Source organism: Haematobia irritans, chromosome 5, assembly GCF_050003625.1.
Source record: "Haematobia irritans isolate KBUSLIRL chromosome 5, ASM5000362v1, whole genome shotgun sequence".
NCBI lineage: Eukaryota > Metazoa > Arthropoda > Insecta > Diptera > Muscidae > Haematobia > Haematobia irritans.
Window position 1 is genome coordinate 68,665,782 of NC_134401.1, and position 16,186 is coordinate 68,681,967.

Consider the following 16,186-nt stretch of genomic DNA (forward strand, 5'->3'; position numbering starts at 1 on the left):
ATTTCCCTATGTAGTACCCTGGTGAACAACATTCACTATAGCAGTTCCCAATAAACTGACCTATTATTACAGACATTGAGCACTTGCCTAGTTGAAGTAGAAGTAGCACTCGTAAAATGCGTTTCTTCTCCTCCAGAAGTCACCATCAAAAACATCAATGTCTCATGGGGTTAGCTCCAAACTATGGTCAGTGTCTAATAAAAACTATTCCCTAGAAGCATTTGATCGAACTGACACATTATCAATTGAGTGTCTTCTCTCGGAAGGGGAAGAAATATGAGCCATATCACAAAATTTTATAATTTTCTTCGAAATATTTACGACTTGCGACCCTGTTTCAAACAAAAGAAAATAGACAAACAGATGAAGATATTTATAAACATGTTTGTATCACTGGCCACAATGTACAATGCAAATTCGCAAGCACTTGTTCTTTTAATACGACCAACAGAGCCTTTTATTTACTTCAAATCAAAGCAACGCAATTGTAAATAATGTTTTGAAGTAAATAGACACTTGCCAACGTTTAAATTCACCACCCAACACTAGCATATACAATAGAAATTTTCACTTTTTATTTTGATTATTATTTCAATTAAATTTCTTTTAATGAAACGAAAGAAACGTACGTAAGTATGTAGCAATGAATGTGTGTATATGGAAATGCAATTTGCCGTCGGCAAAACGAAATTATTGATGCAATGGTGTGAAACGACCGCAGTACTTTGGATTTAAATTAAAAAACACGCGCGGATAGCTCAATTATTTAAAAGATCACTAACATACGCACCTGTTAGTGGACTTATAAATAAATAATAAGAAAGTCTGCCCTTCTTTTCATCGCTTCTTTTACGTAGTCAGCTTGAAGACAAATTACAAAATCCCACTGGTAGTTGCTGTAAGCAAATTATACGGATCGATTGGAAATAAATAAAACACAAGAATTTAGTTTTTCTTCATGCAATCAATAAAACGTAATTTTATTGAAGGATTTTTGGTTCTTTAATATTTACCCTTTTGGTACACTGTTGATGGACAATACAAGTTAATAATACAGATAGAATGCCGAAAGGGTAAACAATGCGACAACGTAACTAATTGTGCCGAGAGTACAAGGTTGCATAATGAGAGTAGTATACATTTTCTAACGATATGTGAGTATCAATAAACTTTGAATTAAGTCCCCTTATTACGAATAAATTTAAAACCATCATTTGAATTTACACATGAAATAACTATTCCTGTTATTAGGGGCTGACAGCTGCTGGATTATATCCTTCAAGTTCTTAATGTGCTCGTCAAATGCCTTGCCCATAACTATGATATCGTCGAGGTATATCAAGCAAGGACTTCCAATGCAACCCCTTCAGCACCCGCTCCATCAGTCTCTCGATGTAAGCCTTGCTTACATCGAATGGCATTATATTGAATTGCCAAAGACCCCCATTAACATCAAAAGCTTTTTCTCTCTTTGTCTTTTGCGGCGACATCTACTTGCGAATAGCCACTCTGCAAGTAAAGCCATTTAGTTCCGGCTGGTGTGTCCTCAATGCGTGGAAGTGGATAACTGTCTTTCTTTCATTTATCTTTTTGTAGCCCACTCAGAGCCTCATCTCGTTTTGCTCTGTGGTACTTATTTCATGCTTTACCACAGCTGTTGATTTCTCTTCTCAAAAGCAAAGACAGAGACGTTTTTCCATAACAATTGCTTTGCCTTATTTTTCTCGGGGGGTGATATATGACGTGTCCAAACTTCGACATAACCTTCTAAATGTGTCTTCGCTTCAACATGTACCTTGGACGATTTGCTTACCAAGTTGACAATTGCCTCGACTGGTGACGTTTGCCAATATCAGAAAATTTTGCAATCAGCTCTTGGTTGGCAGAAAAGTTCAAGACATGAACTGGCATCAGTCTCTCTTCTTTCATTGTTACCAGGGCATTTGCAATCAAGAAGCTTTTTTGTTTTTTGCTGGTTCAACAACCCACAATTGGCCGACTTCAAAATCTCCATTCAAGAAACCCATATTATTACTTCGGTATTCTTTGGTATTTGGTATTCTGCGGCTGGCACGTTGTCAGACGTCTGATAGGTGTATCCACACCGTATCCCACGTTTACGGATACGGTCTCAATCTTAATACGATGAACAAGATGATGACTCTCTCCTCGGTATGTTAAAAGCACTAACCGCTCAATTTCTGTTGCGAAATCTTGTAGGGTTTCATTTTATTTCTGGACTCTTCATATTACAAACATATTCATATTATAACTTATTTTCTTAACTGCTTGACATTTTGCACGCAAACCAAACTCCTTACCGAGTTTGGTTGAAATCGGTTCAAATTTAGATATAGCCCCCATATATATATCTTACGCCCTATATGCACTTGTATGGCTCCAGAAGCCAGATTTTTTCACTGATTTGCTTCGTAAACGTACATTTGCAGAAATGCATGTTTTTATCCAAGTTAGTGATGTTTTGTGCAAGCTTTTGCCGCATTTTGCTAAGCACCGGTCTTAATATAACACATCGTTGGAAGGGTAATTGAGAGAACTTTTTTCTTATGTAATGAAAAAAAACAAATATTACGAAAATTTGAAGTTTTTGGGGCAATGAACAATTTTTTCAAAAATTCAGATTTTTTGGGAATTAAAAATATGAATTGAAACCTTAATAACTTTTGAACTAAATATGATATCTTTATGATTTTTGCAGGGGAAAATTATTTTAAGAAATAGTGCTGAATATATCATTTCCAAAATCGGTATCAAAAATCACCAAAGTCCCCAAAATGAGGACATATGTTTTTTTTGTAATTTGCAATTTCTCAGCTATTTGCTGATATGATACCATGAAAGACATACCATGCTGAATATCTGTTTTACGGTTGATGTAATTAACGGAAGACTTAAATCTGATTTCTTTATTAACAGCATATCGTTCAATGTACCGTTTAGACCTACCCGCAACTTTGAACTGCTCCACATTGAATACTTTCGAACGAACTTTGAAAACAACGATCCACTTCGCCGTCTTTGTAATGAATTCAATAAATTTTATCATTATCTTGATTTGTCAGAAGAGAAATACAATATAAAGAAAAATATAACATTATTATTAAATAATTGATATATTAACAAACCATATGTATATAATGTAATATATTACTGTTAGTCTGTAAGGGTTTAATCCATAGATGAAAATAAAAATTTCTTCATAAAAAGTACGAAACATTTTATTTAAAATAACGAATAAGTTTCATTAAAATTGTAAAATTTCCGTTCGCGACATAAAATTGTCTTTGATAATGTGCTTGAGTGTATTCCTTTATTCAATTTTTTTTATTCATGTCTATGCTACTTCTCATGCTATGAATAAAAGGGAAGCAATAAAACTAAAAATTATACATTAATGTTCAAAGTAAATATCTTTTGAACATGAAAGCGATAACGGCGACAATAAAAATACCTTAGAATAGGTCCCTATCATTAGATAGAGATTAAAGACGCATTCGTTTATTTAGAATCGAAAGAAAATCTTTGCACTAGCTGAGAGTGCATGTGTGACGTGCGTACTTAGGGTCTTAATGTAACAAAGTAGATAAGGGATAGTTGTGTGCTACGATCAGTTGGTCTGATGCTTGTAAGTGTATATAAATAAGAATAATTTTGTAAATAAATTAGTATGAAAAGTATACTCATCTTGTTTGGTTATTAATCAAACATTTGGTCTTTCGAACCGGATCATTGGTTTTATAACACTGAGTTTTCCCCCACCAGAGGTAAGAAACTCAGTTAAACCCAAAAGTCCTCTGATATAAAATATATCAGGGAAGAAGCGTCCCCGTGGCTTCAACAACGGGAAAGAAAAATTAATTTCCCATTGAGAAAAAGATCAGAGAAGGAACAGAAAAATCAAAAAGCCATAAGGGGTCAAATTTAAATAAAAAATAAACGCCTAAGGGGCAAAAATAAAAAATAAACGGCAAAGGGGCAAAGATAACAAATAAACGCCAAAGGTGCACATATATAAACTAAACGCAAAAAAGGCAAAAATCAACTTACGTCAAAAGTAACATTAAGCCAAAGGGGCTCAATCAAGTAAAGAAAAACCAGTGGACCAGTGGGCATAGAGCAAATGGCGGCGCTAACCGAAAAGATGCAGCAATGGATGGAAACTCAGAAGCTAATGATGGAGAAGATGCTGCAAATGCGGAGGCAAATGCAGGAAAAGAAGAAAGAAGAGCTTGTGGAAGAAAGGGAGCACTCTGCGGTCAAAGAACCGGTGATAATTCCAACACAAGGAATTAACAAGAAGAATGCGTTGCTGTATCAATTCCGAAAGAAGATAACAAAACTGTCCGATTATGTAGAGGTAGAGACCTTTGGAGTTTCTAAATACGCATTGGAAAATAGGAAGGCTACGTGGGAAAAACAATTCGACGAAATCAAGAATCTACATTTAAAACTTAGCATAGAGTACGGGATGGAAGAAGTGGATCAAGAATTGGACAATACAGAAGCCAGGATGAAAGGTAAAATAGAAAACGTAATTGAGATGATAGGTGACTTAAAAGAAGGAGCTCACGCGATAGAGATACCATGGTTTAATGGAAACGTGGAGGAATGGAGTTACTTCCACGACTTGTTCAAGAAAACGTATCATGCAATGACAGGTATAGTTGTAAAGTCGGCCCAATTGTACTTCAGATGTCTGAAGCAAGGGAAAAAGAAGCGATGTTTAAGCGAGTGCAAATGCCAAAAGTGCGGATTGAGTCATAACACCTTAATCCATTTGGAGAGAATAATGAATTCGAAAGCTATGACAACCAATACAGCAGCAAATGTTCTGCTGGCGACCGCCCAAGTTCGTGTCAAATCCCTCCAGGGAGAATATATCACATTAAGGGCATTAATGGAACATCAGTATCACAAGACGCGGCACAGTTGCTACAACTACCGAGGATGAAGGCAGATGTAAGACTACGAGGTCTTGGAGAGACCATGGTGGGAGTGGCAAAATCGAAAGTGTTGCTGGAAATAAGACCCAGATTTTTCAGTGATACTAAAATCCAAATCGAAGCATTGGTTCACACAAAGAAAATTTCATTAAAAGTCAGCCAACGAAAAATGTTCATTGATATAACGAAACGTTTTCATTAATACAATAAAAGTATTCGTTAATAGTACGAAACGCTACGTTGATTTTCAGAAAATTCGATATATTACCGAAAAAAATCGTTGGATCGCAAATAACATCAGTATCACAAGACGCGGTACAGTTGCTACAACTACCGAGGATGAAGGCAGATGTAAGACTTCGAGGTCTTGGAGAGACCATAGTGGGAGTGGCAAAATCGAAAGTATTGCTGGAAATAAGACCCAGATTTTTCAGTGATACTAAAATCCAAATCGAAACATTGGTTCACACAAAGAAAATTTCATTAAAAGTCAGCCAACGAAAAATGTTCATTGATATAACGAAACGTTTTCATTAATACAATGAAAGTATTCGTTAATAGTACGAAACGCTATGTTGATTTTCAGAAAATTCGATATATTACCGAAAAAATTCGTTGGATCGCAAATAACATCAGTATCACAAGACGCGGTACAGTTGCTACAACTACCAAGGATGAATTCGTTATATTAAGGGAAAAAATTCGTTGTATTAACGAATTTGTTTCATTGGCTGAATTTTGAGAAATTGAAGAGATAGTGGATGAGGAAGATGACTATTGCTTAAAAGTCTATGAAGATACAACGCGAGTAGACTCTTCGGGAAGATTTGTAGTCCGATTGCCGTTGGCTGAAAAAAGGAATTGGGAGAATCACACAAAAGGGCAATGACTGGGTTTTTAAGTCTGGAGAAAAAGCTGGAAGACTGTCCAGACTTGAGAGAAGAATATGTAAGAACGATGGACGAACTTATATCAATGGGACACATGGTGAAAGTAGCTCTGGAGAAACAAGCGAATTACTATATGCCCCATTCTGCGGTAGTACGAGAAACGAGTCTTACCTCAAAAGTAAGGGTGGTGTTTGATGCATCATCGAAAACATCGAACGGAAAATCTTTGAATGATATCCTTCTTATGCGGCCAAGACTACAGAGAGACATATTCGACATTATTACCAAATGGAGATCATGGCAATTTGTCATATCAGCCGACGTGGAAAAAATGTTCATAATGATAGAAGAAGTCGACCAGGAATATCAACACGTACTCTGGAGAAATAGTAAGAACGAGCCAATTCAACAGTATAAGCTGACTACTGTTACATATGGTACAGCGTCAGTACCGTTTCTGTAAGGACGCTAATGGAGATTGTAAGGACGCTATTGGAGATTGGTAAGAGATGTCAAAATGTAGACCTAGGCCGAAGAATTCACGAAGATTTCTACATGGACGATTTGCTGACAGGAGCAGATTCTAAGGAAGAATGCCTTGAAATTCAGAGACAAATGTCGAGAGAACTGGAGACTTACGGGTTCCATATAAGGAAATGGATCGCCAATAACCCGGATATTTTGTGTGCTGTGAACAGAAGAGAGGAAAATGAAGTATTGCAGATACAAGAGGATGAGTTTCTTAAAACATTAGGGTTACAATGGAACCCTACTACGGATTGTTTCACCTTCAACATACAGATAGATGACGAAGAGACTGGCGTTGTCGAGTCTAGCAAAGATTCGATCCGTTGGGTTGGCTGACCCCGATCACAGTAACGGCTAAACTATTTATTCAACATCTGTGGAACCAGCAAATAGAATGGGACTTAACATTGAAGGAAGGTTTATGTGTTGAGTGGAAGAATTTCACACGAAATTTGCAGGCACTGAAACAGTGGAGTACAGCTGCATGGATTTGCAGATGCATCCGAAAGGGCAAACGCAGAAATAGTGTACCTGAAAGTGGATTCAAAAATTACAATAGTCTCCGCAAAAGGCAAGGTCAATCCGATCAAAAATGCCAAGACACTTCCAAAATTGGAACTTTGTGCTGCACATCTCCTAGCAAAACTACTGCAAAAGATAAGAAAAAGTGTGACATCAGCGGTAAAAGTTTATGCATGGAGTGATTTTATGATTACTTTAGCATGGATAAACAATTCAAAAAATAAAGACAAATTTATTAAGAATAGAGTGGTGGATATTTTGGAACGAATCCATGAAGCCAAGTGGGATATGTAAAATCAAAGGAAACCCCAGCAGATTTAGGCTCAAGGGGTGTTTTCCCCGAAACATTAATAAACTACCATTTATGGTGGAATGGGCCTGAATGGCTAGCAAAAAATAGACACGAATTCGACGGTGTCAGCAGCGACGAGAATTTCAGCAGTAGAAGATAGTGTCTATGAAAGACTCATGAAATTTTCGTCGTTTAAGAAGCAACAAAGAGTCATGGCGTACGTACTCCGGTTTATAAAAGTTTTGAGAAGAAATAAGCCAGGAAGTGAGTATTTGACAGCAGGAGAGCTAGAAGATGCCGAAATGCCAATTATTAAACTGCATCAAGAACTAGAATGGCCGGCTGAGATGAGGCAAATAGGAATATGAGGAGAGGTAGATCATCGAAGCAAATTAGCTTTATTGCATCCGAAATTGTACAAATCTGGAGTGATGAGGGTAGGAGGAATACTACAATATTCATCGTTGCCCTACAACCAGAAACATCCAATTATAATCCAAAAATCGAGGTTAGCCGGAAACATCATACGGCAGACACATTGTGAAACTTTACATGGGGGAATACGGCTAATGGAAAATATGATTAAAAGGAAGTGCTGGATTATCGGGGCAAAAAGCAGAATTAAGATTTGTATAAGATGCTGCCCAAAATGTATACGCTATCGAGGTGAAGCAAGATGTCAGTTGATGGGGGGACCTGCCAACGTGTAGAGTAAGTATAAAACAGCCATTTCAACACTGTGGAGTGGATTATGCAGGACCAATTCAACTGAGATGTTCAAAAACTAGAGGGACTAAAACCATTAAGGCTATGTAGCTTTATTTGTCTGCATGGTAACAAAGGCAGTGCATTTGGAAGCCGTTAGCGAGCTTACCACGGATGCATTTCTTGCAGCTCTGGCGCGATTCTTTGCAAGAAGAGGAAAGGCAAGTGATATCTACTCGGATAATTGGACGAACTTCATAGGAGCATCAAAGCAACTAGACAAAGATTATGTAGAAACCTTGAAAAATAACACTAAAGTTGCATCAGTTGTGGAGAATGAGAAAATAAGATGGTATTTTATTCCCCGGCAGCTCCTCACTTCGGAGGTCTATGCGAAGCCGCGGTTAAGTCGATGAAGTATCATCTGAAAAGGATTATTGGAGACACGAAGTTAACATATGAAGAAATTATCACTGTACTGGCTCACATTGAAGCGGAACTAAATTCATAAGCGATGCATGAGTTCAGTAGCGATGCAGAGGATGTAGACACCATAACCCCAGGGCATTTCCTAACAGGTTGGCTGATAAGCCCCGGTTTAACAAAGAAAAATACATTTTTTTTGTCAAAATTCGTTTTTATTATTCAACATAGTTCCCTTCAAGAGCGATACAACGATTATAACGACCTTCCAATTTTTTGATACCATTTTGGTAGTACTCCTTCGGTTTTGCCACAAAATAGGCCTCAGTTTCGGCGATCACATCTTCATTGCAGCCTGCGAGCTTCCTTTTGAGGTCTGAGAACAAGGGGCCAGATCTGGAGAATACGGTGGGTGGGGAAGCAATTCGAAGCCCAATTCATGAATTTTTGCCATCGTTCTCAATGACTTGTAGCACGGTGCGTTGTCTTAGTGGAACAACACTTTTTTCTTCTTCATATGGGGCCGTTTTGCCGCGATTTCCTCCTTCAAACGCTCCAATAATGCCATATAATAGTCACTGTTGATGGTTTTTCCCTTCTCAAGATAATCGATAAAAATTATTACATGCGCATCCCAAAAAACAGCAGACTTTTGAGTCTTTCCACGCTTCGGAGACGGTTCACCGGTCGCTGTCCACTCAGCCGACTGTCGATTGGACTCAGGAGTGTAGTGATGGAGCCATGTTTCATCCATTGTCACATATCGACGAAAAAACTCGGGTGTATTACGAGTTAACAGCTGCAAACACCGCTCAGAATCATCAACACGGTGTTGTTTTTGGTCAAATGTGAGCTCGCGCGGAACCCATTTTGCACAGAGCTTCCGCATATCCAAATATTGATGAATGATATGACCAACACGTTCCTTTGATATCTTTAAGGCCTCTGCTATCTCGATCAACTTCATTTTATGGTCATTCAAAATCATTTTGTGGATTTTTTGATGTTTTCGTCGGTAACCACCTCTTTCGGGCGTCCACTGCGTTCACCGTCCTCCGTGCTCATTTCACCACGCTTGAATTTTGCATACCAATCAATTATTGTTGATTGCCATGGGGCAGAGTCCGGAAACTCATTATCAAGCCAAGTTTTTGCTTCCACCGTATTTTTTCTCGTCAGAAAACAGTATTTTATCAAAACACGAAATTCCTTTTTTCCATTTTTTCACAATAACAAAAGTTGCTTCACAAAAGACGCTCTATCTCACAAACAATTGACTTACAGACGTAAAATTTTGACATTTGAAGGTTGGTCTATATAAAAATAATATGCATTTAATACCAGCGACGCCATCTATGTGTCAGACCGGGGACTTATCAGCCAACCTGTTAGTTGGACGTCCATTGTTTGAAGCTTCGGCGAAGTGCGACGAAGGAGGCTTGGGATGTGTTAGCAGGTGGAGACTGCTGCAGCGAATAAATACTCATTTTAGGAGAAAGTGGAAGGAGGAATATTTAACCACTTTGCAGAATCGTACGAAATGGAGAAGAAAAGATCGAAACCTGGAGGTGAGTCAAATAGTCATACTGAAGAATGAAGACTCTCACCCTGCTTGTTGGCCTTTAGCAAAGGTTACGGATGTGCATACGGGTAAAGATGGAATAGTAAGAGTTGTGACTGTCAAAATGCAAAGCGGAGAGTTAAGAAGACCAGTCACTAAGTTATGCCCATTAGAGCACGAAGGTGAAAAATTGGAAGAGATGAATATGGAAAACTCACGGTCAAAGAGAGCATGTAGGATCGAGACAAGGTCGACAGCAATATCGATGATGATGATGTGGACTATGATGGTGAACCTTAGCTTGGTGATGTCCTCTAAGGGTTCATTTCTAAATGAAGTGAACAGTTCCACAGCAATGTATTTGGACCCTATATGGCAAATCCATATGACCTCATCGTCGTGGAATATGATTATATATTTTGAGATGAAACCGTATTTGGATACTTTGGAGCTTGCCGCAGGGTTGCTTAACAGGTCGACAGAGATATGTCCAAAGCTCAAAATATTGGAGAACCAGTGCTGGTCGGTTATAAGGAGTATGGAGCTAAATAAGTAAAATTAAGGCGAATAACCGTTTGTTCATGAGGCAAGATAAACGGCAGCGAAGAGGAGCTCAACTGAAGTTTATAGGATCATTTCAACATTGGGCCTTCGGTGTGATGGACGACGATGATCGCGTGGCAATGGAAAATAACATGAGAAATCTGTTGGCAAATCAACATGATCTGAAAGAATTAATAACGAAGCAGACATCAGTAGTTGAATCTACGGTCAATCTGCTAAAAAGAACAACAAATGAAATCAATTCACAATTTACGGATATAAAGTGTAAAATTGGAAATATCAGCGCTACAATGAACGAAAACTATTTCGTTTATAGAGAGTCTATTCGGTTCTTTATAATATCCAAAGAGATACACGAGCTGATAGACGAATGTGATGAGATGCAAAAGGAGATGATCAACGTATTGTTGGATGTGAATAATGGTCAAGTCCACCCCATGCTTCTAAGTCCCAGTCAGCTGCAATCGAAGATACTTAAGATTCGCAACGTGCTGCCTGAGAAGAGCACAGGTACAGAACTAAAGAAAGTATTCCATTTGATGAAGGGGCATGGAATGTTCGTGGACACTCAATTAGTAATCGACTTGAAGATACTCCTTTTTAATAGGCAGTCGTCACACTTCTACAGAGTAATTCCGATACCGTTTGAGCAGAATGGCCTACTGAGTGATGAATTTGTGTGCGAAGAAAATTTCCCTTGGAGAGATGCTTCTACAAATAATTGCGAGCTAGCGCCTTTGAGGCCACACATCAATCTAAAGTGCAATTATGATGAAGTAGAGAGTAGTCCATATTGGATTCAAATGAAACAAAATGGAAATTTGCTGTTTAGGATATTTGCTAATGCAACGGCACATATAAAATGTTCTGACAACCAGCAAGCCATCATGGAGCTTCCACCGCAAGGTATTCTATCCCTGGAAGCCGACTGTACAGCTCGGATAGATGAAATAACATTGGTAGCAGTCCACCATCAACGAAACGAGATTAGGTCCCAATTTCGCTCAATGCTATTGAAGGAAGTTAATCCAGCAGAAAAAGGGATTATAAAACCACTTGGAAATGTGGTGATCAATCATCATGAAGAAATCAACCAACTGAAGAAAGTCGTAGACCATTTGAAGAAAGAGAACATCGAATTAAGAGGCTTAAGATTCCATCATTGGTCAGGGCACTTAGCATTTATTTTAGTTATTCTAGTATTACTAATTCTCATCGGTCTATTTATAAGAAGAATGATCAAAAAGAGGCTCATTGCTGCTATTCAGTACCCAGGGGGTGCGACGGTCTAGATAGCCTATTTCCCGACCGGCAGAATGTTCAAAGTAAATATCTTTTGAACATGTCGCGATAGCAGCGACAATAAAAATATCGTAGAATTGGTCCCTATCATTAGATAGAGATTAGCTATTCAGTACGCAGGTTGTGCGACGGTCTAGATAGCCTATTTCTCGGCCAGCAGAATGTTCAAAGTAAATACCTTTCGAATATGAATGCGATAACGGCTACAATAAAAATATCGTAGAATTGGTCTCTATCATTAGATAGAGATTAGAGACGCATTTGTTTACTTAGGATCGAAAGAAAATCATTACACTAGCTGATAAGAGTGCATGTGTAATGTGCGTACTTAGGGTCTTAATGTAATAAAGTAGATAAGGGATAGTTGTGTGCTACGATCAGTTGGTATGATGCACAGGCAGTTTAGTTTGTAAGTGTATATAAATAAAAATATTTTTGTAAATAAATTAGTATGAAAAGTATACTCATCTTGTTTGGTTATTAATCAAACAAGACCTTAGATGTAAAGTAGTGATTACATTTTTAAACTTGTTACTACAACCAAATGCACTTTGGACTTTAATTTTTTTTTTCTTACAAACTATGTAAAATTTTTTCTTACAAACTACGTAAGAATTGGAAGAACATTTCTTCGTAAAAAGTACAAAATATTTCATAATTTTAATTAAAAGTTTCTTTGGTTGTAAAACAATGACAAACTTCGTATTTTGAATGAAATTTTTCGTTCTTTTCACGAAGAGATTTCTTTCGGTGTATATCCCACCAATTCTTCACAAACACTTCATTTCTCTAAATACTAATAAATAATTAACGTAGTTAAGGTGGGTATTAAGTTCGAGTTTAGCCGCTCAAATCTCCATTTTTCACGACTACTTTTCTTTAATAATCCATTTTTAAAAATGTAAAGTGTTGGGCAATTTCGTTCATTGAAGTCACCGCTCACTTCAGCTCATTTCAGAGCATTGAACTACTTCTTTCAGTTAGTTCAATTCATTTTTTGATTTTTGAAATTTGAATTGTTTTTCCTTTTGGACTCTCAGCAAAAAAAGAGCTTCCAAAAAAGTAGTTTGGCTCCCTAATTTTCGATCCGGAAGTAGTTCAAACTTGGATCACTTCCAATGAATTTTACATGGCCTTGACATAGGACGCCATTGAACACGCTGCATCAAACGACTATTCAAATATTTGTGACATGAACCTAATATGACACCACGGCATGACATTCTAACTACTTCCTGAGATATTTTTTTATTATTATTATTAAAGAACGCAGATTTTTTAATATTATACATCGTTTTTATTTTGTTTTTTTTTCGGCATAAATTTTTGTATAAATATAATTTTACATAAAAAATCAACAAAAAATTAAAAATGATCGTAATTTGCAAAACCTTCTCAGAAGAACTTCCATGGAAGTGAAAAATTCAAACGGCACAGTTTCAAATTAGAGGTGTGCACGTGACACGAAATTCACTCGTGACTCACGCGTGAATCGTGATTCACGCTGACGGCTACGGCGTGAGTGTACGTGAGCGTGATTAACCAACCAAATGTTGTGCGTGAGCGTGAGTCACGAAAATAATATCTTAGTGAGTGTGCGTGAGTAACGAATTTCGGAAAAACACACTCACGAAAATAATTCCGCGTACGAACATAAAATGCTTACGAGTTGAATTCATTTATAATTTTAGTGACACCCTAGGTGCCAAGAGTTTTATAACGCTCTCGATTTTACACATACTCATGTTTTCAATCAGGGTCTATAGGTAAATTACTGATAAAATTATTCGTGAATCACGACATTTAAAAGATTTTCGTGCGTGAGTACAAATTTTCTTTTCGTGAGCGTGAGTCCTACCAAAAAATATCGTGCGTGTGCAAAATATTACTCACGTGCACACCTCTAGTTCAAATCCCAGCGGGATTGGTGTTTTTCTTATTTTTTTTCTATTCATTTTGCGAAATTTAATTGTCCAAAACTTAGACTTCTCCAAAAGGATTGCATCGTTAGGGGATTCCAGGATGCGCTTTTAAAGAAATGTTTGTGGACTTGTCCAAAAGGACTGCATCGGAAGTGGAAAAAAACTTGATGGGGAATTCCGGGATGCGCTTTAAAAGAAGTGTTTCTGTAACAACTTCCAATTTTTTTGCTGGGGATCATTAATTGAAGCCGACAATTTGAATTTATAGTAGCGCACCAAAATGTTTTAGTCTACCACCAAGATCAATGATGATTGTTTTCCGAATTTAAAATGGAAACATCATATTTGCAGTACACAAAAAAAGTAGCTCGTATTTTATGGCAAACTTCAATATCGTTAGGCGCATTTCTACCCAGGTAGTTGTTGCACGTTCTGTTGCAAACAACCTCCCCAAAAGTACACGGGCATGTATAAAGGTGGTACGACCAGCTCAGACGGTCAAATTGGTGTTCTGTACTCCGTGAGGATACGTGCAATCATAGCAAAATTACATACCATTCCGTCGAGAGCAAAAACCTTCATTACAAATAAATCCAGAGCTACTGAGGGTATGATATTATCCCTTGGGGTGCAATTGTTCCCTACCCTACCTATATATAGTACGCCTATGGCAATCGTAACACCCTTAGTTTTCACGAATTGCCCCTTTTAATGAATTTAGCACCGTTTACTTCATTTTATCAAAAATTACATGCATTCTCTTTATTTGGAATATTTAGAAATTCATTACAAAATATTTAAACAACATAATTTGGTATATATGTGGAAAGATAAGAGTCATTTTTCATACTGTCTTTTAAATATTTTAATTTAAAAAAATAATGTACACATATTGATGGCAAATTACAAATAAAAATTGAGTTTAAATTTTATTGTTCAAAGGGTCGAGTTATGAGTAATGTCTTGTGTCAGTTTGGGAAGAAGATAATTAGTTACCTGTAAATGATGTTTATTCTAGAGTAGTTGTTGATAAATTTCATTGATGATAAATTCCATATTCATTGAATTAGTCGCATGACATAAAAATATATGGGTAAACTCGAGATGAATGGCCATCCAGCGCGAAGAATGATGATGATTGCAATAGGCTGTAATTCAATGAACAAAAACAAAACAATTCATACAATTATAGGCAGTGAGCTGTTTATCCCTCCTTGCCTCCTCTACTATTATTTTCTTCCCCTCTTGTATGATGTACTTACAGCCTGTCGATTAAGTTGTATAACCATAAAACAAACAAAAATAATAATACTCTCGGAGGAGTAAACCAGCATAGACAACAACAATGTATCGAGAAGAGCTTTTTGACCACCACGTCCCCTGCATTGCCCTCGCACTGCGCTTGGGACAATAACTCTCTGCTTCTCTTGATCCAATGTTAAAAATTGAACGCCGCTATAGAAATTTATTAATGATCATTAAGCACGTGGAATTTATGAATGACCCAGTTGAAAATCTATGACATTTTTACCTGTATTATAAACAAGAAGGCTTGGAATTCAGGTGAAGATTTATGAAATATAAAGTAGATCCGAAAATAGCCTCATTCCACCAGGCCGCTAATATTTATATTAGCACATATATCGTAATTTGCTACAATTTAAATATATCTTAAAATTCTTGTTTCAACATTCGTAGGCAAATTCCACGATTCTAACCTTTTCCAAGTCGTCTCCACATAAAAATTTCTCATATAAAGAGTTCGTAGAAATAACACTCTAATTGTTATATTAATTAAAACGTTGTATATACGCGTGTAGGCTCAATTAAATAGCACACCGTACACAAATTAAATTATTTTAATTTCACATACAATGTGAGATGTTATCGAATTGACTTCGACGAAATTTAATCTTCACGATCTTAATACGCTTGGGTTTCTATGATACCCACAGGAAAACGCGGTAGCTCAATGTCTCTCAATTTCTTCATTAAGCCAACAAAGAGCGAGAATATAACGACATTGCCATTCATTACATTATATATGGTCAGCTGATGATGATAGCATGGTCATATCAGAACATATGGACTGTTAAAACGCTGAACAGAAATCAGAATTCAAATCTTGGAAAGAAATTGTTACAAATCTGCTTCGTTCTAAAAATCTATTTCGTGTTTGTTTCTTTTTTTAACGAACAGAGATATCAATTTCTTCCTAAAATCACAAAATGAGTTGGCCTTTTTGTGTGGCTCGACCCACAACCCTGGCAATTCACCCCTTCAGATCCGATGTATGATAACGTCCAACCATATGACCATCCAAATCCTCTACTTCATATAGACTCTCCCGATCTTTTTCCGGATCCTGCATTTTATGTATTTCGGGAGAAATTTAGAGTTTATTCTTCCAGAGGCTTTGCTCAGCGTATGGTTCCTGCGGTATACGATGTCTCCTTCCCTAAACGTAATACTTCGACACCGGAGGTTATAAGACTTCGTTGCCTTGTCGTGCG

General features: G+C 37.2%; 3 protein-coding genes across 4 annotated transcripts in view; 2 read left to right on the top strand and 1 right to left on the bottom strand.

Annotated features, from left to right (window-relative positions):
• Window positions 1–16,186, bottom strand: part of LOC142237895 (protein pangolin, isoforms A/H/I/S-like) — a 191,284-nt gene that overhangs the window by 46,815 nt on the left and 128,283 nt on the right. The gene's annotated exons all lie outside the window — the stretch shown is intronic.
• LOC142239781 (uncharacterized) lies at window positions 5,850–6,317 on the top strand. The gene has a single exon (XM_075311551.1). The coding sequence runs from the start codon at window positions 5,850–5,852 to the stop codon at window positions 6,315–6,317; it is 468 nt and encodes a 155-aa protein (XP_075167666.1).
• On the top strand, window positions 10,467–11,741 carry LOC142239782 (uncharacterized). Its single transcript, XM_075311552.1, has one exon. It carries the CDS (start codon window positions 10,467–10,469, stop codon window positions 11,739–11,741), a length of 1,275 nt encoding a protein of 424 aa, XP_075167667.1.